Genomic DNA, 21,986 nt, shown 5'->3' with positions numbered 1-21,986 from the left:
AACAAGGAGTGAAAGAGGGAGTCTTAGATATTATAGCAATAATTTTCAGACATCGCAGTTTCTAATACCCTATGTTTCCACAGAGATGCACCAGTTTCACAGGATTTTAGAAATACTAGAGTTTTACCTAGCCTTTATGGAAGGTGTTATATTTATAACGAGCTAGTCTAAAACTGCTGAGTAGAAATTTCCAGATCTCTTACTCCATGACTTCATGCCTCTTTAAGCTCTTCCCAGAAAAAAAGAAAAAAGAACACTCAAATCAAAAAATTTAAAGCTGCCTGCATCTTTTCTTCATAAGCTTTGATCCTTTCATTTATTTAAAATGTGTAACCACCAAGGCCTCATTAGAATTGCTAAAGAATGTAAGAAAGCCCACATGGAATCAAACTCCAGGCCTGTCTGGCCACGTTACCAAACATGGTAAAGCCTTGCTGGTGGCAGGACGCAGGAAGGGTAGCAAAAGGGGCATACCCGAGCCTGGTCCGGGTCCAGGGGTTTGGATGTGAGGGGACCGAGACAGGTGTTGGAACTGTCAGGTAGTGGCCAAGTGTTGGATGAGTCTTAGATGAATCAGGAAGGGCCATGCACGAGCGATTTCAGCTTCAGGAAAAGGGTCAAAAAGAAAAAGGAAATGCAGTGGATTGTGCCTGTTCCTCGAGCCAGGCCCTCTGCTGAGCAGATGCTACCACTGGGCTTTACAGCAGGGCTGGGATAGGAGGACTGCCCCCTCGAAAGTGTAGAATCTCCACTGGTGTCCACAAGGGCTACTGAGTGGGGAATACTGGCGATCTCTTAATAGTTACTCATTAAACTGCAGGTACATGTTTTTATACCCTGCTTTGTATGTATGATATATTTTAAAATAAAAAGATACATTTTTAACTCTTTCCAAAAGATAGAAATTGATCACAAACCTAAAAAAGTTGCCAAAATAAGGCCAATACGACCTTAAGAAAATTCATAATATATTAATAACGCATAGAACCAGTACAGAATCAATCCATCCTCACTCTCTCTCTTTCCATCTATTTCTCTCTGCCTTGACTGGTAAAAATTTTGCTGACAAGAAAAACTCTGTGGGAGTGAGGAGCACTAGAATTTATCTATGAATTACACTTGAGAGAAAATACTTTTTCCGCCTGCCCATCCTGCTTGCCAGAGCAGAACCGATGTATCACAGTTTTTTTTTTTTTTAGAAAAGATTACTTTTTTTATTTCAAAGTATTATGGGGGTACAAATGTTTTTGGTTACGAGGATCATGTTTGTAATGCTTGAGTCTGGGTTATAAGTGTAAGGCTAAAAATAATGCCCACCTCCCTGGAGGCCGGTGTTCTCATACAAAGCAGCCATTCAACAGAAGCCTGTTGAACATCAGAGTGTGCTCGGTGGGGTTGTTGTGCACTCCTGCACCAGGTGAGCAGCTTGTCCTGCCCTCGGCCTGCCTGCCACTCTGTGCATCTCCGCCGCAGGGCTGTTCATTATGCCCCGTGCACCAGCTCGATAATTCTCCCATTGCTTTACTCTTTACATGCCTCAAATAGCTCATTTTTCCTGAGCCTTTGCTTAGCCAAGTTCCCTGCATTTGGTTCCTTTGATCTTTCTGCTAAAATCAATCTCTTCCTCTAATTATTTTCTGTTCCACTTCTTTGAACCCCTTCCAGTTGCCTCCATTTCTCAAGGAGCCAGGTGTTTAATAAAGAATCTGGATGAGGTTCAGGCAGGTAGAGGCAGCTGCTGCCCCCAGGTCAAGTGCTGTCTCCTCTTCGGGCAGCAAAGATGGTTCACTAAAGGCAGGTAACATTCCAGAGCCTAGAGCAATGCTCCTCATGTGGCAGGGGCACGGTCAGTAATTACCAAATGGAGGAATTAATTGGGATCTCCTCTAAGTGGGCCAGGCCATATTCCAACTTGCACTTCATTTGCTCCCCTGTCCCACACTCAGCCCAGGTCTCTTTCTGCTTTCAGGTTTTTCTTTGCAGTCTAATAATTATTTCATAGCTTATTTCTTTGATGCCTTACACATTTTAAAATTGAATTTCCTTTTATTTCCTGCTCACATATTTAACTTCATTAGTTTAATTCATGTCATAGGATTTTGCTAGTAACCTTGTTTACCAGATTAGCATTATTTATAAATGATTCTTTTATCTTCTTCTCCAAATGACTCATAATCATGTTAATATTGTCTTATTTTTTTATTTCTCTCTATTAGAGAGACTTTGCCTCTATATCTGTTCATTTTCAGTGTCTTTCTAATTAGTCACAGTGCAAGGTTCATCATATCCTATGATTCTGACACAGGTTTGGGCTGAAAAGAATTAAGACCACTGTCTTAAACTGATATATGTGAGACTTGCTTCAAAATAATGTAGTAGGGGTAAGAGGAGTAGGAGGGTTGTAGGTGAAATAAGATTGTCATGGGTTGATAGTCACTAGAGTTGGGTGATACATGTAGTAGTCAATTACATAAATGCTTGAAATGTTTACATAATGAAAGGTCATTTTTTAGAAAACAAAAAATATAGATATATAGATACAAAATTGTTCCCTTTAATTATCTTAGGATTTACAGAGAGGGAATTCTTCCATCACCTTCTACCTGTCCTTGTCATTGTGTTGGTGGTCCAGCCATTCCTCTACACTCATTAAGAAGTTGAACCCTTGCTCCTCTTTCCTTTCTTTCCAAACTCTAGTTCACATGCGGGGGATTACATTGTCCTGGTGTGTGGCTTATCCAATGTCTCACATCTGCAGCATTAATCTGCATTTTCATTCCCTTCCAGCAACCCACTACCCCTTGATTAGACCCTAAATAATTTTTTACATGATGCACATCTATGTATGCCGACTGTCTAGCACTCTGGCAAGGCCTTCAGGTTATGTTTTGATATACAGTATACCTTTTCCTCAACATTAGTGAACACATAAATCATATATAATCCAGCCATTTCCTGACTTGAAATCCCTCAGTTCTCTTTATCAACTTCAAGGTCAAATTCAAATTCAAAGCCCTTCACCTCTACCCTGGCTTTCCTACCTTTTCCAGTCTCTTTTCCCATATCTTCCAATATCCACTCTCTCTCCAGCTACACTATACCAAACTTCTTTCACTTGCAGTGGCAGACCATGTTTTCTTACATCACCAAAATTTTGACCACACTGTTCCCCCAGATTAGAATGTCCTTCTGTCTTTCAGTCTTTGGGAAAGTTCAGCAACTTTCATTTATGCCTCAAGACTCAATTCAAGCATCACTCCTTTTGGAAGGCTTACCTGAGCTGGCCACTTGGAGTTAAATGCCCCTACAGTGCCTTTTCCATAGCACTCTGACTATGCCTCCCACCCTAATACTTTGAAACCCAACCATATTGAACCCCATTGGTATTCTTCATTTCCTTTCTAGGCCATGAGCACTTTGATCTCTTTCATCTCTCTCTTCCCAGAACCCAGCTAGGGTATGGCATATAGTAGGTATTTGGATGAAAGAGTAACTGAATGAACTGAAAAATGGACAAGTGACACTTAAGGAAGTTTCTCCCAACAAGGGCCTTCTCTAGAGGTCTGAGCCAACATTTTTGGTTCTGGGAAGAACCTCAGGTCTTTGCCTCTTAACTCGCCTCCAACAACCCACCTGATGCATCCAGCTCCAGCTAGAACTCAATTGTCCCTGTCTGTGAGTCCTTCTTCATCATTGGTGCTTTATCAGGCGAATGTTTCCCAGAGCATGATTCACAATAATTTTTAAGCGATACTCAGATAAATGTCTTTTGACAGTCTTGTATTTACATTCACATATATTCGGGGGTGGGGGTGGGGGGTGGTGAAGCTTTGCACATAAAACCTGTTATTTCACAAAGAATGTTGTTTAGGATGAGACAAATGTAGGTAGTGCTGTGGTAATCAGCCTTACCTGGGCTTCACAAATCAGGAGCAAAGTGCATAAGTAATCATAGATATTCTAAGCCCTTGATAACTGAACCCTTAGCCATGCCCATTAGAAGCATAGACAGACTCGCAAGGAGGAACTCCCATACACTGAATTCCACAGGCATCTCTGTGTTTTATTCAGTGATATATTGAAATGTTACTTTCTTAAGTTGCAGAGAATATACATGTACACTTAATTATAACAGATAAAACAGTCAAATATCTTTCGAGCTGTCTGACCACATCTTCAAGTGAGTTCAGATTTTTAATGTGGGTTAATATAAAAACTGACAGGTTTGTCTCATTGATATGGATCCTCACTTTGTCCAAAACTATAAAGTATGATATGTATCTATTTTCATCAAATAGTTACATCCTTCTAATACCAAACTTAATCTTCAGCCATATATTTTATGTCAATTTGATTTATTCCATTTTTGTTTGCCATTTACTTTTTGTGCTTTTAAAAATTGAATGACCTTGTTTTTATAGAATTTACTATATTTCATTAAATCTAATACACTATTGATGTGTAAAATATATGATTATTTTATGCACCACTAAGAACAACACAAACGCTGCCAATTATAATTGCAAGATGCCACTGATTGTAAGACACACCCCAATTTCAGAGATATCAAAATTATTTTTAAATATGTGACTTAAAATTGTTGAAATACAATATAGGTACATCACTTCTACTTTAGAAAGTAATACTTATATTCCATTAATAGTAGTAATACAAGCTTTCCCTTCTGAATTTAATTTAAAAATGAGTTGATTTAAAGAAAAATATTAGGTAAGTAGGAGGAGAAGTGGAGTATAATATGGCAAAATGCTGGAGATGGTACCCAAGTGATTGTGACTTGGGCTAACTGCCTAGGCCTAGGTACTGTCCCTCGGCCCCATGTGCCAGCTCAAGCCAACCCTCACCACTCTCCAGCACTGTGCCCAGCTCCTCCTACCTGGGCCACTGAGCATGGGAGAGAGGTTTGGACAATTATGTCAATGCTCAGGTTGAGGAATGTGGCTATAACTCACCGAAGTCATTTTATGAGAGTGAAAAGAAATTCCTAGGAAACAGACTCATTATAAATATTGGAATAATCTGGTCTTGCCTCTATTTCAAAGGTTTCTGTTTTGTTTTGAACCCATTCTCCAAAAAGTAAAGATGGGAAAAAAAGAGCATTTTAGTCTCTGTTGCTGAGTAATGTATTTACTAATGATGGTTAACCAAACACTAAATAGTTCAGGGATTATCAAACCAAAGAATGGTCTACTTTATTTTTCCTAATAGATTTATAAGTTAAAAAATGATTATGAATAACTTGAAGCAAAATGCATTTCACTGGGAAAGCATAAGAAGTAGCTAATTTTCTACTTCCAGAGTAAGAAAAGTGAAGAGAGAATCATTTTAGACTGAGCTGGGAAAAACTGTGTCCATTGGGAAAATATTGTGCTTTTGTACATCATCTCCCTGTCCATTGCAGTGGATTTGTGTTCATCTTGATGCCAGCTCCCACCCTGCACTAGGTCATGCTTTAGACCGCTGGGCAGTGTGTGCAACATTTCCCGGAGAGCCATGCAGAACCCTTTGATTTACTCGGTGCTTATTCTTGAAGGTTACTGTGAATCATTAACCAGAATGCAATAGAGCAGGAGGTCACAAGTCATATAGGCTCCTTTGCTTGCACATAGCCTGTTTTTGCAAACTTAATTTTGAGGGTTTTAATGTAGGTGTAATTGAAAAGATAAATTGAACACATATGCATATCCTAATAAAGGTATTCTTTGGAGTCAGCAAATATTCACATCATATTAAGCACCAATGAACCTATTACAGTCTAATAAAATGGAAAGGTCTTATAACAGAAGGTTATTTATAGGCTATTAATTATTAGTGTAATTTTAAAATATAATCAGTAACAATTAGCAAAATTGATAATATTGGATATGCAGATGTTTCCACTCACTAGTACTAACAATACTGGCAGTAATTCTATACAATAATGTAAGTGGAAAGCTAAACCTCTTTTAAGTTCCTTGTTTATCCTTATGAGTGTTATTGTTTACCAGATCATTGCTGCATAGCTTTATTGGTACTATTTCCTGATATTCCTACAATTATTGATATCATACACTAAATTTTGAAGTTTATTCATAGAATGGCATAATATTATTGCTGAGCATGATGGCTTGTGCCTGTAATCCCAGCTACTTTGGAGGTTGAGGAAGGAGAATTGCTTGAGGCCAGGAATTTGAGACCAGCCTGGGCAACATAGCGAGATCCCATCTCTAAGAAAAAAAAAAGTTATACAAGTACTTCAGTCTAGTACCCTTTTTTAAAGCAGACACACTAGTCAAAAAGCCAAATATATTTAGAAGTAGAATCATTGGGACTTAGTGTCTTGTGTTATATCCCCTAGAAACACAGCCTGAGACAGAGATTTGGATGTGGATGGTTTATTGAGGGATAAACTCATAAGAAAGGGAGAAAAGCAGCATAGAGTGGGGGGAAATGCCAGGTAGGATGTAGACTGGCGAAGGTGGGGGGGAAAATTTCACCACAGAGGACAAATGTGAGGCCTTTCCAGCCAAACACGTCTAGCAGTTGAGGGGTGGGCATAGCAACCAGAAGCAGGGATCTGCTTGCAGCACTAGTAGCACTGACTATATTTGGTGGAGGGGCAGGAGGGTGGGGAGAAAAGGATGGCTTCTAGGTTTGTGGCATGAACAACTGAATAGATTTCTGTATATAACAGCAACACTCCCCTCATAATACCCAAAATTTAAGATTATAGAAAGAATATGGAAAGATTCTTCATTTTACAAAAAAAATTCCCTTTTGCTTTCAAAAATATCCATTCTGTGATATATTTGCATAGGCTCAAACTTCCATTAAAAACATACTTTGTAGAAAACAAAGTTTAAAAAAAAGTATTGTTCATTTAGACCTTTTCCATTTAGTCTGCTTCCTGTTGAAAATAAATACAAATTGGTTCTAATACTATAATAATTGAAGATTCACCTGCAATCCCAATATTATGTTAGGTTTTTATGAAAAAGTAGTTACACATCATTCTTGTGCATTCATCCTTTAGATAAGGGGTCAGCAAACTATGGCCAGTGAGCCAAATCTAGCCTGTAAACTATTTCTGTATGTCTGAGGAGCTAAGAGTTTTCACATTTTTAAGAGGTTGGTTTAAAAATAAAAAGAATATGCAACAGAGACCATATGATCCAGAAAGCCAAAAATATTTACTATTTAACCCTTTACAGAAAATGTTTGCCAACCCCTTCTTCAGGCTGTTATGATCCCAAACTTTTTTTCCAGAAGTGTGCTGATTCCATCTGTATTTTGAAGGAAAATCTGATATTCAAAAACTTCAAATTAGCCAATGATTTTTGGAACAAAAAATTATTTGTTTTGTAAAAGGGTTCATCACAGAATTTATATAAATTAATTCTAATTCTATTTTGAACTTTTTTTTTTTTTTTTTTTTTTTTTGAGATAGAGTCTCATTCTGTTGCCTGGGCTAGAGTGCTGTGATGTCAGCCTAGCTCACAGCAACCTCAAATTCCTGGGCTCAAGCAATCCTTCCTCAGTGTCCCAAGTAGCTGGGACTATAGGCATGTGCCACCATGCCAGGCTAATTTTTTTCTATATATTTTAGTTGTCCAGCTAATTTCTTTCTATTTTTAGTAGAGACAGACTCTCATTCTTGCTCAGGCTTGTCTTGAACTCCTGACCTCAAGCAATCTTCCTGCCTTGGCCACCCAGAGTGCCGAGATTACAGGTATGAGCTACCATGACCTGCCCCTGAACAATTTTTTTATGGAACTCCTTAATAAATTTCAGAATAATTATTTTTAACTAAAATAAATGTGTATAATTTGTCTCATGTTTTGTAAAATATTACTACCCATTTGTGATTCTTGTAAAGAAATGGAAAAATACAAATAGATATAAAGGTAAAAAATCACCTGCAATCTTAGTCAATGATAGTCAATCACTGTTAACATTCAGCTACATTTTGTTCTAGGCATATATAATTGTTTAATTTTTTTAAATGAAAAATGTGGATCACATTGAATATATAATAGTATGCCCTCTTTTACTCTCATAATGTTATAATTTTATAAGTATCTTGTTTGATTTATTTCACAGAATAAATACATCACAATTTATGTAAACATGTTCCTATTTTTTTGACATTTTAGGTGGAAGCTAATTTTTCACTATGATAAATGCCACAGTGAGCGCTTTTATGCATAAATTCAGATCCTTCTTTCTGTACTTATTAGAAGAGTAACTATTGTCCCTTCCCTCCTCTGCCCAACTTCCCTTCAAACTCCTGCGTCACCCCTTAGTTTTATATGATCTAAAGAGAAACCCGAGTATCATCTCTTAGTTTTATAAGTGACAGAGTTCTTCAGGGCTAGAAACTTGACCTCTTTTCACTCCATGTTTGCCGCCAGACCACGTCACCCATACCCAAGCTTTCAAGTACCAACCGTCTGCTGTGACTCCCATATTTATATCTCCATCTTCACATCTGTTTTCTAAGCTCCAGACTTATATTGCCAAATGCCTACCTGTCATCTTCGCCTGTGTGTCATATACCATTTCAAATGGAGAATGTCCAAAAAAGATTCAATATCTGCCCTTTTCTTCCTCCCCTATCAAAATCTCCTCCTATTGCTCATTTCAGTAAAGTGATACCACCTTTCTGCCAAGTTGCTTATGATACAAACCTGGAAACCATCAGTGACATCTCTCTCCCTCACTATTCCCCATCTATTTAGTCACCGGATCCTGTCTATTCTGCTTCCTAAATATCTTTAACATTTCTGTTTCCCTTCATCTCCTCAACTCCCACCTAAGCCACATGGTTTCTTTCTTGGACTGTTGTATGTGCTTCCTAATTGGTCTTTCCTCACTCACTCTTGTCCTGACCTGTCCTATTCCCTCTCAATTCTCCACCATGCAGAGAGTTTCCAAAAATGCCAGTTTGCTTTCACAGTCCTTGAGTGGCTGTCAGGATAAAGATCTTAATGGTAACCCCTCCTCACTCTCCACCCTCATCCTATCACTTTTCCCCTTACTCCCTTACTCCACCCTAGTGGTTTCCTTCCAGTGTGCTAAGCTTCTTCCAGCCTTGAAACCTTTCTTTATTCCAGCTGTTCCCTCTGCCTGTGACACCCTTCCCTCTATCTTTAGCTGGTCAACTCATTTCCTGATCCCTCCCCCAATATACAGCAACTGCTACCTACATGCTCTCTCAGCATATTAGTCTACTTTTTGGGTACATCTTACAAATTGCAATTTAAATTGTGTAATATTTCCCTGTAATGTCTGTTTCTTCACTGGACTAAAGTTCCATTTTGGGCAAATAGCATTTGTCTCTTTAGCCACTTTATTCCCCAATGCCTGGCAGGTCATAGATACTCTATAAATATATGTTGAATTAATAACATGTCCTGGGGTGTAAACTTCACAAAGTCTTCTAAAATGTGTTATCAAATAGCATTCTAGAAAGTATGCATCAACTGATTTATAAACCTACCAACAGTATATGAGGGTGCTCCTTTGATCACATCTATCCTGACACTGAGTATTATAGTTTTAAATAATTTTTAGATACTTTGGCAGGCAAAATGTTATCTCATTATTATTGAAGTTGCAATTCTTTCATTACTAGTGAATTTCAACATTTTTCACATATTGACAACCTCTCATATGTTTTCTGTGATTTTAAAATTCATGATATACTTTTATTGAACCATTTATTGGGATATTTTAGAAGTTTATTTAGATTAATTATCTTTCTACTATAGAACAATGCCACCAAATCTACTTAATTTCATCCGAAGGTTTGGGTAGATTTGAATAAATGAACCTGCTCCCTAAGGTCTATGTGTAGTCACGTATGATTGTCCCTTACCTTGGTTGACCATATAATTTATCATTTAAACTGGGACACTTTTGAGAGTGAAGGAGGGCACCATTGATAATTTTACCAGGACAACAGATATAAAGCAAGACCACCTGTACAAGCCAAGATGTGGTCTCCCTAACTCTCATTTTCATGCAGACTTAGAACTCTGGGGATCTAGAGCTAATAGCAGAAGTCCAATGGCAGAAGTCCAGGGATGAATTGAGGATGAAACCTGCTTTTTTTTTTTAAATTTAATTTGGATGCCTTTGTGCTGTGTTGTTCAGTAACCCAATGACTCAGCCCTGGTACCCCCGTCACTCCTGGTGCCCTCTTCACTCAGTTACCTCACCTGCCTGGCTCTTGAGGCATCTGAGTTACAATCCATGAAACTTCAGCAGTTTCTAAGGCTGAGATAATTTCATCCAACTCTCCTTTCATGATGAGGGAAATGGCCCAGGGAGCTGCAGGGACTGCCTTGCCCATAAACACAAAGCCATTCTGAGACAGAGCCAAGTCTCTTGGAAGAGTTTTCTCTTGTTCCACCAAACTGCCTCCGTTCCTCCTGCTTACATTGTACTGACAATGCCAGCAGCTATTTTCTGATGTTATAATGCTTCCAAAGTTATGTCAAGAAGTGACCAAAACAGAGTTTTCACTTTCCAGAGCCTCTTGTGGGGATGTTCCTCTCTGATAAGCATAACCATCAAAGTACCAGGCAAGCAATTTCTGAGGCAGTTCATCTTCTATTGGGGTCATGTGTACATGGGCTTCCACATCTATCACTTATGATGCTTTCTGAGCTCTTGCAGTTTGTCTACAAACTTCTCCATATTTTTCTAAATGCCCTTTTATATAATTTATACCCTTCAATGGAGCTCAAAAAATAAATCCAGAATGGTTACAGACTTGCATTTTCAAGAATTGCTAGCACCTTAAGGAAAGTAGAATATAATAACAGACAACTTCTGGTAAAAGGAAGACTTCGAGAGTTTAGATAGTTGAATTTTTGTCATGGCCATCCAATCTGAGGTATGACATTATTAAGAAAAGAACAGCAGGCTTCCTCTTCCAATCTTGTCAAGAGAGCAAATTTCCTACCAATGGAATTCCCACAGAGACTCTGTGTACTGTTGTGCAGATTGCTCACTGCACAACTCCAGAGCGCACCATTCACATGTGCGAACAGTGCCAAATGGCTCCTCCTGGCAGGGACCTGTTGTGCAGTTCACAATCCTGGCACTGTACAGGGTACAGTCTGTGTAGCCATATGCTGAGGTCCTGACTGACACCCTCTTTGTGGCTTTTTGCTTATAAAGACACTATCCCCCTGACGCAGTTAGGGTTGCTTCATTTGCCAATACCTACAGATCGTTCAGGATAATCTTCCTTTCAAACATACATTCACCTCGTTTCTGTAAGCACTATAGTATTTGTCAAGCCAGGTGTCCTGGTTTCAGGTTTGGAAAATAGGTCACTGGAGCTATCTTTTAAGTGTGATTTTGCCTATGTATTGCCATTTCATTTTTATTGAGGAAAATGTAGAAAGTAAATACAATCTAATGGTTTGGGAGAGAATAAAAAAATTTAAGATGTTAATATTTTTAAAGGGAATTTTTAAATTAAAGTATCTCTCTGTAAGTGAAGGAGAAAAGAAAATCATTTTCAGGTGTATATGGGATCCATCTCTAAAATATCTAAACATAAAGACTCATTAAGTTAAGATTAACTCATTGGCTCTATAGAAATAATGAAGAAATACCATGCACCCAAGATAGCCAACTTGCCTAATGGAGATAGACCTTGTTTTTTAATTAGTGGAGGAATCAACTTTATATCTCCCAACAAGGAAGGTGATGAAAAGATTCAGAGATATTTTTATACTACATTTTCTGTAGTTTCTAGGATGACATCCATAGATTTTTCAAGCTAGAAGAAGCCTTTTAGTTCATTCATTCATTCATTCAATTAATTCTTATTATTTGCCAAACACTGTGATCATGCTGTCCAGCCCCCTTCATGAGGAAACAGTGGTCATAAAGTTGGTTAGAGACAGAGCCAGCAACAAAGAACAGATGTTCTATGTGCAGGACACTTCATCCCACAGTGCTGTTAAATATCTCCCTGTAGTTACATTCAGGTGATGAAACAGGAGAACATCTGTGTGCTGCATGTGACTTGCATGTAATTCACGTAATAAAGATGAAATACAAACCTTTTGCCAGCCATTTCTTTATTACTCTAAATGCCACAACTTTAGGTTCAGTGTTAAGGCCAATAATTTCAGAATTAGTTTGGGAATTTTACAAATAAATCTTTTCCCCACTTATTCATACTCTTTACAACTTAAATATTTCAATCATGTCCTTTCTCAAATGTTGCCTTTACAGATTAAAGTGCTATAAATAGCACTGACCCCTCAGGAATATGATCTTACTTCTACCTTCGAGTATTGATCTAGACAGTTTCCCATCAATGACAAAACAGATACCCCAAACTCATAGTGGCTTCCTTCTTTAAAAATTTGCTTTGAGCAGAACTTATAGGCATGTAGTTCATAACAACGTGAAATTTCATTTTCTGATTTGTCTATACTCTTCCTTCACACAATTAAATCTCCCAACTTACTGCGTATTGCTGAACTTATAGGCAGTTGAGGAGGTCGAGCACATGTGAGCAAAAGAGAACAGCTGCTCTTGCCAGCTGCCTTCTTCACTGCATAGACATAAATGCTGCCCAAGGAGCCTCTCCAGGGCAGGAGACTGAGATCTAGTTTGAAGTTGCTGCAACAAGACCCTTTCTGACATTTTTGCTTAGTAAATTCATCCATATGCAGCTGGATCAAGGGATACTGAACTTTTAGCTGAGTCACTAGGAGCAAGAATTCTGAATCCAAACTACCTACGTTCAAATCCTGACCCTGCCACCTATCTTACCAGTTTTTTGACATTGGGCAAGTTATTTAACCTTACTGTCCTCAGCCTCCTCATCTGCAAATGGAGATAATAATAGTTTTTTCATAGTGTTTTGGAGGATTATATGAATTAAATATTGTTAATAATCGCAGCAACAAGTATCCATTAAGTTCTTATTCTATTCCAGTTACCATGAATGAAAGAAATGGTCCCTCCCTTCCAGGAATTTAGAGTAGTTTTTCACACTAGGAGACCTGACTCACTGAAGGGTTGTGAAGTCAATGTAATAAGGTCTGATCAGATTTTGTTTTAAATGAGTTAAAATAGGACTTTACGAAATAAGACTTTTATGGAACTTTCTTTCAGTTACATATATTTTTAGATGTATGTGTGCCCAAGGTCTTGTTATAAGATGTATTTCTTACCATGAGTCTAGCAGAAAAGATAAGCAACTAAACAGAAGCTTTAATACCGTGTGTGTCATGGACACGGGAAGGTCACCTGAACCCAGCAGGGCAGGTACAGAGAATCAGGCAAGCCTTCCAGGAGAAGGTGACATTTAAACTGAGTCTTAAAGGATGAGTAAAAATTTACCAAAAGGGAGAAGTTGGAGTTGGGTGAAAGAAGTAGTTCCTTTAAGAGCAATGAGGGCTGGGCATGGTTACCCATGCCTGTAATCCCAGCACTTTGAGAGGCTGAGGCAGGTGGATCACTTAAGGCCAGGAGTTCAAGACCAGTCTGGGCAACATAGCAAGACTCCATCTCTACAAAAATAAAAAATTAGTCAGGCATGGTGGTATATACCTACTACTAGTAGGTACATAGCTAGGACTACTTCTGTAGTCCTAGCTACTTCTGAAGGTTAAGGGGAAGGAAGATCTCTTGAGGCCAGAAGTTCTAGGCTGCAGTGATCTATGATTGCATTATTTCACTCCAGCCTGGGTTACAGAGGGAGTCCCTGTCTCTACTTTGAAAAAAAAAAAAAAAAAAAATGCAACCAGGAGTGGCAAGAGGGGGTGGGTAATGAAGCAAGGGAAAAGATTTGTTCTGATCTGCATTTTAGTAAAGCCATTCTGACTGCATGAGAAGAATGAGCAGGGATCAGTTAGAAAGTATTTAGTACCTTCAGGATACAGTGGCCTAGACTGGGGCTAGGAGAAGTGGATATTTGAGAGGGACTCTGTACTTAGGTAGAATTGACAGGACTTGGTGATTGATGGGGGAGGTGCTGGAGCCAGAGGGATCTGGGATGACTACTACTTGTCCCACATCTCTGATGTCTAATTTACAAATGTTTCAGAGGACAAATCTAAGTTTGGAGGGAACATTCCTGTAAACAGGAAGACGGGACCTTTCAATCACTTTGCAAATCACCTCTCCATCCTGCTGGACATATCTGCAGACTGCTGCTGGGCCTAGGAGTTAGCAGAGCTTCCTGTTCCAAAGTGGGAGTGTTCTTGGCAGGAGATGGAAAGCTGGAAACAGAATGGAACCTGGGCTAGCCAGGCACCTTGTATGAAAAGAAAAAAGGGAACCTGATACTTTCCCATCTGATCCAGAATATCTGGTCAGAAAATAATTTAAAAGTACAGATAATTCAAAGATGTTTATAATTGGCTTTGAAATACCATGCATTTTTGGCAGTGGGTTTACCTTGCCAAATGTTTTTCTTAGGCCTTATTTTGCATTCCCTGAACATGGACCATCTGGGCAGCAGGGGGATGAGCCCAGAGCCTAGGAGGGAGTCTGGGTGGGTGGCTGAGGAGGCTCTAATGTTTAAAAATTGGACTGAGACCACAACTCTCCCTCATCATCCCAGATGATTGACACTTATCTGTCTGCCTGGGCCCTGCCACAGAGAAGGGAGCATTTTGTGACCTAAGCCTTACCAGTCACATGGTGATCTGAAAAACAGCTACCTGGTTGCCAGTACACCGATGCTTCCTACCCACATTTTGAACACTCCACATGACCACCTCCACCCACCAGAGCAGCAGCCAGGGCTCCAAAGCCATCTCAAAGTCAAACCATATTTGGAGCATGAGGCAGGCTGTTTACAGATGTTACCGTAAAAGACATTTCAAGTCATAATCAGTCCCGTTTTACAGAAGAGAGCTGGCCAAACCAGAAGGCCCCTTTTCCTGTTATTCATAAGGTTGCTGCTTCCAGACAAGTTAAAAGGTTAGCTTATCTTCCCTGGCTCAGGCCTACCTAAAAGAGGAAAGAGTCATGCTTCACAGAAATCACTTGAACAAAGGGTCTCTGCACTGAGTCCCTATTAGGGCCCAGAAGAATTGTCAGGGTGGCAGCCACTCCCTACTTAAGAATTCCAAGCATTCCTCCTTCCTCCATCTGGACTGTGCCATGCCAGGGAAGTCACTTGGTCCAGGGCTGAATTCACTGGTAATAATTAGTAACAGGCTCAAATCTGGAAGTTCAGGGAAACTGGTTTCCCCCAATTTGTTGTAAAATTGCTATTTTTCACAATCAGCACAGAGAGGAGGACATTTCCTAGCTTCCGGTTCTTACAGGTCAGAACGGATGGTTCATAGGAAATCTTTAGGAGGTGCTCTGTGACCCATCTAATGTTGTTATTTTTCATTACATCAAACATTCTTCCTAAGAAGATGAGCTGCCAGACTCAGGCAGCCCCTGTATGTTTTTGAAAAACCCAGCATGGATTTCTTTGACTCAGTTTCCCTTAAAATTTTGGAAGCAAAGCCAGTGACTGTGTCTAGGGCACCATCACCTGACAGCTGCCTCTTTCCCTCCTTTAATATCTCTTTTATTGGAGGTGGCGGAAGGGGTCTTCGGAGGCTCGCCCAAACCTTTAGAACAGATGCCCCCCCCAACTTCCCCGCCTCAGTCCCTTCTCACACTTCCCGTCCGTTCCCCAAACGCACACCTCGCTGAGGTCATCCTCAGCATGCAGCCCGCAGGGGGAAGGAAACGTGAGCTAAAGCAACAGGTTCCACCCACAGCCTGAACTTGGAAGGCGATGCCGCGGTGGCGAGGCGACTGGAGCTGGGCGGTGGAGGGAGAGGAAGCGGTGAGGAGGAAGGTGGAAGGGAAATGATGGTACATGACCGCCGAGCACACGTCACTTGGGCTCCCACATGGGCTTGTGTATGTGCGAGTGCGAGGGGAGGCAGGTCCTTCACGGGGTCACTCGGGAACTTCCGCGTGATTAGGAGGGCCAGGCCCGTGTTTCGGGGTGCCGGGAGGCTTCGGTGGGGTAACGAGTCCCGCAGTGAGGGCTTGAGGCGCGCCCAGGAAATACAAGTGCCTGGGGGTGAAAACACACTAGTGTCCCCGGGGAACCGCCCTTCCTAATTCGCTGGGTCTGCGCCCCTAACGCCCAGTACTCCCTTCTTTCGGGCCTTTCCCCGGCTTCTCGAGCCCCATCATAGCCCGGCCTCGGTCTCCAGCCGGCTGCCGCGAAAGCCGGGACTGCGGACTGTGCCGCGCCCGGCAGCCTCTGGGCATGCTCGGCGGCGGGACCGGCTGCGCCGCCAGTAGGGCGCGTCCTCCCTCCCAATGGGCGGCGGCGGCGCTCGCAGTCACCGCCGGCGCCCCCGCCAGGCACACCTTTGGGGGAGGCGGGGGGCCACCCTGCCCGGCGCGGGCCGAGAGCGCCCCCCACCCCGAGCCTTCCTGCGAGCCGGAGGAGGGGCCGGCCCGGAAGGCGCGGAGGCGGGAGTGAGACCTCCGACTGCCAGCGATTCCTTAGAAAGTAAAGCTCAGCTCGCGGACCCGGCTCCCGGCCGCCGGCGGGGAAGGGGCGGGGCGGAGCCGGGTGGGGGGTGGTCTCCGCGCGCAGAGCGTGGTGCGAAATTAGTAGCCGCCCACCCTTTTCTCAGTTCCCGCCCCCAGGGAATTATAATTCTCTGGGAAAGTGTCTGGTTCTCCGAGAATCCTTGGGGCGGGGTAAAGAGGTGCGCCTGGTGCAAAATGGTTAAAACAAAGTCTGCGCGCGCCCCGGGCCCCTCGAACGAAAAGTGTGCGCGCTGGTGGCTGGGCACCCCTTTGCTAATTTGAGGGTTAGTTACCGGCAGGAAATCGGGTTGTGGGAGCGGATGGGGGGCATAAGGGAAGCCTCAGGCTGGTGCTTGCTCTCGCCCCCAGTCCTCCTTGGGGGGCGCACGCGGGACCAGGCGGGCGCGGGGCGCGGGGCACTCGGCCCGGGCATTCGCGGCGAGCGGCGGGCGGCCGGAGCAGGCTCGGCCCGGCGGCTCACTCTCTCTGCCTCCTCCCCCCAGGATTACCGAGAGGATGGGATGGATCTAGGCAGTGACGCCGGCAGCAGCAGCAGCAGCCGCGCCAGTTCGCAGTCCAACTCCACGAAAGTGACCCCTTGCTCCGAGTGCAAGTCCTCGTCGTCACCGGGGGGCAGCCTGGACTTGGTGTCTGCCCTGGAGGACTATGAGGAGCCCTTCCCGGTCTACCAGAAGAAGGTGATTGATGAGTGGGCTCCGGAGGAGGACGGGGAGGAGGAGGAAGAGGAGGACGAGCGCGACGAGCAAGGGTACCGGGATGACCGCTGTCCGGCCCGGGAGCCGGGGGACGTAAACGCCAGGCCCGGCGGTGGCGGGGGCAGGAGCGCCACCACCGCCATGCCGCCCCCGGTGCCCAATGGCAACCTCCACACGCACGACCCCCAGGACCTCAGGCACAATGGCAACGTGGTGGTGGCTGGCCGGCCGAACAGTTCCCGGGGCTCCCGCCGGGCGATCCAGAAGCCCCAGCCTGCTGGAGCCTGGCGAGGTGGCCGGTGCCCGGCAGCTGGGGGCCTCTGCCTTCAGCCCCCAGACAGCAGGACGTGCGTCCCCGAAGAGCCCCCGATGCCCCCTATGGACTGGGAGGCACTGGAGAAGCATCTGGCGGGGCTGCAGTTCCGGGAGCAGGAGGTACGGAACCAGGGCCAGGCGAGGACCAACTCCACCTCCGTAAGTTGGCCGGGGTGCGTGCCCACGCGCGCACACACGCGTACACACCCCGCGCACAGCCCGCACGCCCCCTCCCCGCGCTCCCGCCAGCCTGCGGCCCCATTCATCCTTCCCCGAGGGTGGGGGCCGGGTCGGAGAGCCTGCCTTCTGCTCCCCTGGGGTACGGTTGCTCGGTCTGTGAGCTGTCTGGGTTTCCAGGATGGGCGGAGAAGAGGGAGGAGCAGCCAGAGGGCAGCGGAAAGTCGGGTTAGTGGAACTGGCGACTCATTTTGATGGAATTACTTATGGAGACAAGGTTGTGAGTCACTTGCCTGAAAATAAATCCAGGGAGACTCTGGCACTAAAGTCGGTGCCTGCGGGGGCTATTTTCAATTGTAATAGTTGTGGCTTTGTCAATCGTGGTGAGTCTTCTCTGCTTGCCACTAATGTCTCTCCATATATAGGCTGTCCCTGTGCACACGCACACATTCGCCTGCCCACACCTCCGGTCTGGCAGCGGGTTTTTTTCCATCTTGCGTTAAGCGGATGCTCCTGTATTTGGAGAGGTTGCTCTCCTTCCTGTAAGACTTTCTTCCTTTCTGAAACCCTAGCTATTGTTGAGCTAGGGGGAAGGAGGTGAATGGACCTACCAGTAGGAGGAAGGGGTTCTTGTCTTGGTTGCCGAACTCACTCCCTTTTGCGTGAATCCCTCCTTGTTTTGATATTGAGCCCCTTGCAGTTCTTTACCGGAGGCTACTGCCTCTGTTCAGGAAAGCCAGACAGGGAGGGGTGCAGGAGTGGAAAGGAGGGAGGGAAGGAAGGAGGACTGCATCTATTATAAGAAGCTCTGGCAGGTTCACACTTGTCTCAACATCTTCTTTGCCCCTGAGAGAAGAGCAGATAAATGACTTAAAAGAAAAACATCATGCGTGTAGCCCCCCCTCAATTTATCACTGTTTTGAGATAGAGCAACAGTTGTAATTTAAAATCATTAATGATATCCCTAAATAGGGCTGAAGGGCACAGTTTAGATGAACTGCTTTCTATGTGTGGCAGCTGCGTGGCAGGTGGGAAAATACTTGCCTTGTAGGTGTAATTTTTCAGACTCCAAGGCCTGGGGTTTACTGAAAATTGGGTGCATGCACCTCTGACTTTAGGGGTGAGGATGATAACTGTGTTTCATAGAGAAATTGGCATGATTTCTATCAGAGAGAGCCCTTGGCTGACAGAACCCACTGGTTAGTATCCCTTGGGAAACTACCTATTAAATTAACATGCCCTTTGTAATCCCAGCTGTTTAGGACTTTACCATGGCCACTAACAGACACTGGTTCTTTCTGTTACAGCCAAGTACAGCTATCTCTTGTAACTTGCAATAGAAAACATCTTCTTCCCACTTAGCGCTTGAGAATAATCCCTCATTAGCTCCCTGGACTTGAACAATGACTTGAAAATAAGCAAGAGGTTCATTTACTACTGCAGGACATTTATACATTCCAGGAAAATATAATATTTTGGTATACATGCAAAGTTTGGGTTTAATGGTGACAGTGAGCTCCATTATTCAAAAGTTATGAAACAAAATTTTATTGAGTGCCCATGTGTTATGTGCTATTTGCCAGGTATAATTTCAATGCTGTAGTTATATATCTGTCCACATGGGGCTGGAATTCTGGTATGGGGAGGTGTGCCTTCCGTCCAGGAACTGAAATGTAATGGCTTATCTAACATCCCCACCTGGCTACCCCCAACACTTGCACACACCTTCTCTTCTGGTTATTGTGAAGACTTTGGGAATCTTTCCTTCTTGGGGCATTCTTTGAAACCAGTGTCTGCTGACCTGGTGAACAGTTTGCATATTTGCATTTCTTTCCTTTACCCCCCCCCACCTCTCCTAAAAATGTCCCTTCTCCTCACTTCCTCCACAAGTCACACAGAGAAATTTAGATTTCATTGTTTTAAAGAAAGTACGTGTACAGAAAAAAGGGAGGAGGAGATAGCCTTTGAGGTTAATCTTGAATTTTTCCATATTTTGTTTTGTGTTTGAATGAAATTACTAGTCAGTATTGGTTTAGAATAGTGTTTTTCAAACTGTGTGTTACTCATGAAATCATCTAAGCATTTAAAAAAGTGAAATAGAATATACTATAGTGTATTGCAGATAGTCATAGTAAGGTTGGTGATTTTTAAAACTTTCGTTTCAGTTTTGTATGTGCACTGAGTCACACTAAAAAATTTGTTTCTCACTATGGGTTGCTGTTATAAAAGACTGACGAACCCTTATTTAAATCCTGTTTAGTGCTGCGAGGAATAAGTGAGAGAATTTATGACCATGAGGACAGAAACCTGAGAAGAACAAAGAGTTCTATAGAAGGCCTGTCTTGAAGGACTTGTTTAAATCAAATATTTTTTGCTGCTCTTTAAAATGTTGTGTATAAATACATTTAAATGGCATTAATACACACCACTAGATGAAGGGGTATAAAATGAAAAAGAGAGATAGGTTCTCTTCACCAAATAAGCTCATTCCCAACTCAGAACTTTTGCCCTTGCTGTTGCCTCAACTTGGAAACAAGTATCTGGTTCCTTCTGGTCATTGCAGACTAAGCTCAGCTCTCACCAACTCAGAGAGGCAGTCTGGGACCACCCTTGCTAAAGTAAAGTAACAGCACTCCCCCAACCCACCCACCCAGCACTCCTAGTGTGGTGTTTGCTTAGTGACATGATCTTATTTAGTTCTACTTTATTTTTGGTGTCTCTGCAGTCTGGGTGGGAGTGAGTGCAGGGTTCTTGCCTCTCTTTTAATTGCTGTAACCTAGTGCCTGGGATTTAGTAGGTTCTGACATACTGAATGAAGTGTTTATAAGACTCACATACCCCAGACTTAATCCAACTCCCTCATCTTACAGGTGAGAAAATTGAGGGGCCCAGAGAAGTTAAATGAATTGTGTAAGGTCCTAGTGAAAAACATGTGAAAGGGATTTCCTTTCTTCTGACACCGGACTAGGTTTTTCTCCTTTTAACACTTAAAATAATTTGAAATAAAAGGAAAAGAAGAAGTTCCTATCTCTTTGAAACTTAAAAGGTTTCCTAATGACACATTCCTTGTTGCACTTCCCTAGAATCAATGACAGAAGTAAACTGAGAGACAATCAAAATTCTGTTACCCATGAGCCTCTTCTCACAGACAGGGTTTTGCTTTGTTTTGATGGCATCACGTTGAGTCCTGCAGAGCAGAGTAGTTACAGAATCCCTGTCCGTGCACTCCCATCCAGAGCGCCTGCCTTCCTCTCAGCTGCAGTGAGACATTCAAAAGGCAGACCAAGGTCTCCAAAATGTGTTGACAATCAGATGTCCCTAATCCAGGGAAGATTTAGGGGTAAATTTAAAAGCACGATGTGTTTAGGCGGGATTTAAAACCCAGCCCTGACATTTACTCTATGATGGGTTTAAACAGCTAATCTCTCCCTTGGTGGCTGCCGAGGGGGACGACCTTGGACGACGCTGACAGGAACTGTCTTTGGTGTTAGCACAGAGAGGAGCCTGAGGAGTCCTGGGGGAAGCACTGTGGAGACTGTACTCCCTGCTCCGTCTCAGAGCTGGGGCTTCATGACACCTGTCTTCCCTTGTGGCCCAACCCTCTGCCTTGATGCCCGCAGCTGGGGGCAATAAGTGTGCATTGTTCCACTGCCACATCCCCAGTAGCTCCATTGTACCTGCTACAAATACGTGCTTGATGTATGTGGGGAGGGTTGGGGTTCTATCCAAAGATCTGAACTACTGCCAGAAGTGCCCCTCCAGTTGGGCAGCTCCTGCTCCTCTGGTGTCTGTGTTTCTCACACTCCTGCCCTGGATCCAGATCACCTCCTGTGTGTGAGCACTCTTGGTAAACCCAAGGGCCATACATGGAGCAAAGTGTGGTGGGTGTTGGTGCTTTCGATGTCAGGTTAGGAGTTCTGCTCACGTAAATTCTCACATAAGTTCATCCTAAATCCTTATTTCCTGTGACTGTGGTGCACTGTCCTGGACAATCCTGAGGGAAGCCAGGAGCTTCTCTTCAGTTTTCCCTCTTCTGGGAGCAGGCCCCCAGCAGTCGGCTTTCCCTGTTCTCCTACTTGTCTAGGACTTCAGTGTATCATTGCAGCACTCTTCCTTCTACTCAAGGGACTTCCTGGACCCATCGCTAAGTGGGACGGAGGGACCACTGCCTCAATGTACTCCTCCTCTTCAATGAAATATAATTTCACCTATTTTTCTCCATGTTTTTTCATGAGAGTTCCT

At 43.2% G+C, this 21,986-nt stretch overlaps 1 protein-coding gene across 8 annotated transcripts in view; it reads left to right on the top strand.

Annotated features, from left to right (window-relative positions):
• SCHIP1 (schwannomin interacting protein 1) overlaps window positions 1-21,986 on the top strand; it is a 535,265-nt gene that overhangs the window by 392,676 nt on the left and 120,603 nt on the right. For 2 of the 8 annotated variants that reach the window (XM_076004282.1, XM_076004301.1), the window contains exon 2: window positions 17,040-17,687. In XM_076004282.1, the coding sequence (XP_075860397.1) occupies window positions 17,040-17,687 (648 nt within the window). Of the gene's footprint in view, window positions 1-16,306; window positions 16,514-16,660; window positions 16,821-17,039; window positions 17,727-21,986 lie in introns of those variants that run through there. The other 6 variants (XM_020286145.2, XM_012782751.2, XM_076004298.1 and 3 more) reach the window with 5 other exon arrangements.

The sequence above is a fragment of the Microcebus murinus genome, chromosome 1 (genome assembly GCF_040939455.1).
Source record: "Microcebus murinus isolate Inina chromosome 1, M.murinus_Inina_mat1.0, whole genome shotgun sequence".
Lineage (NCBI taxonomy): Eukaryota > Metazoa > Chordata > Mammalia > Primates > Cheirogaleidae > Microcebus > Microcebus murinus.
The sequence above is the reverse complement of the archived record's forward strand: the minus strand, read 5'-3'. Positions and strand labels throughout refer to the sequence as shown.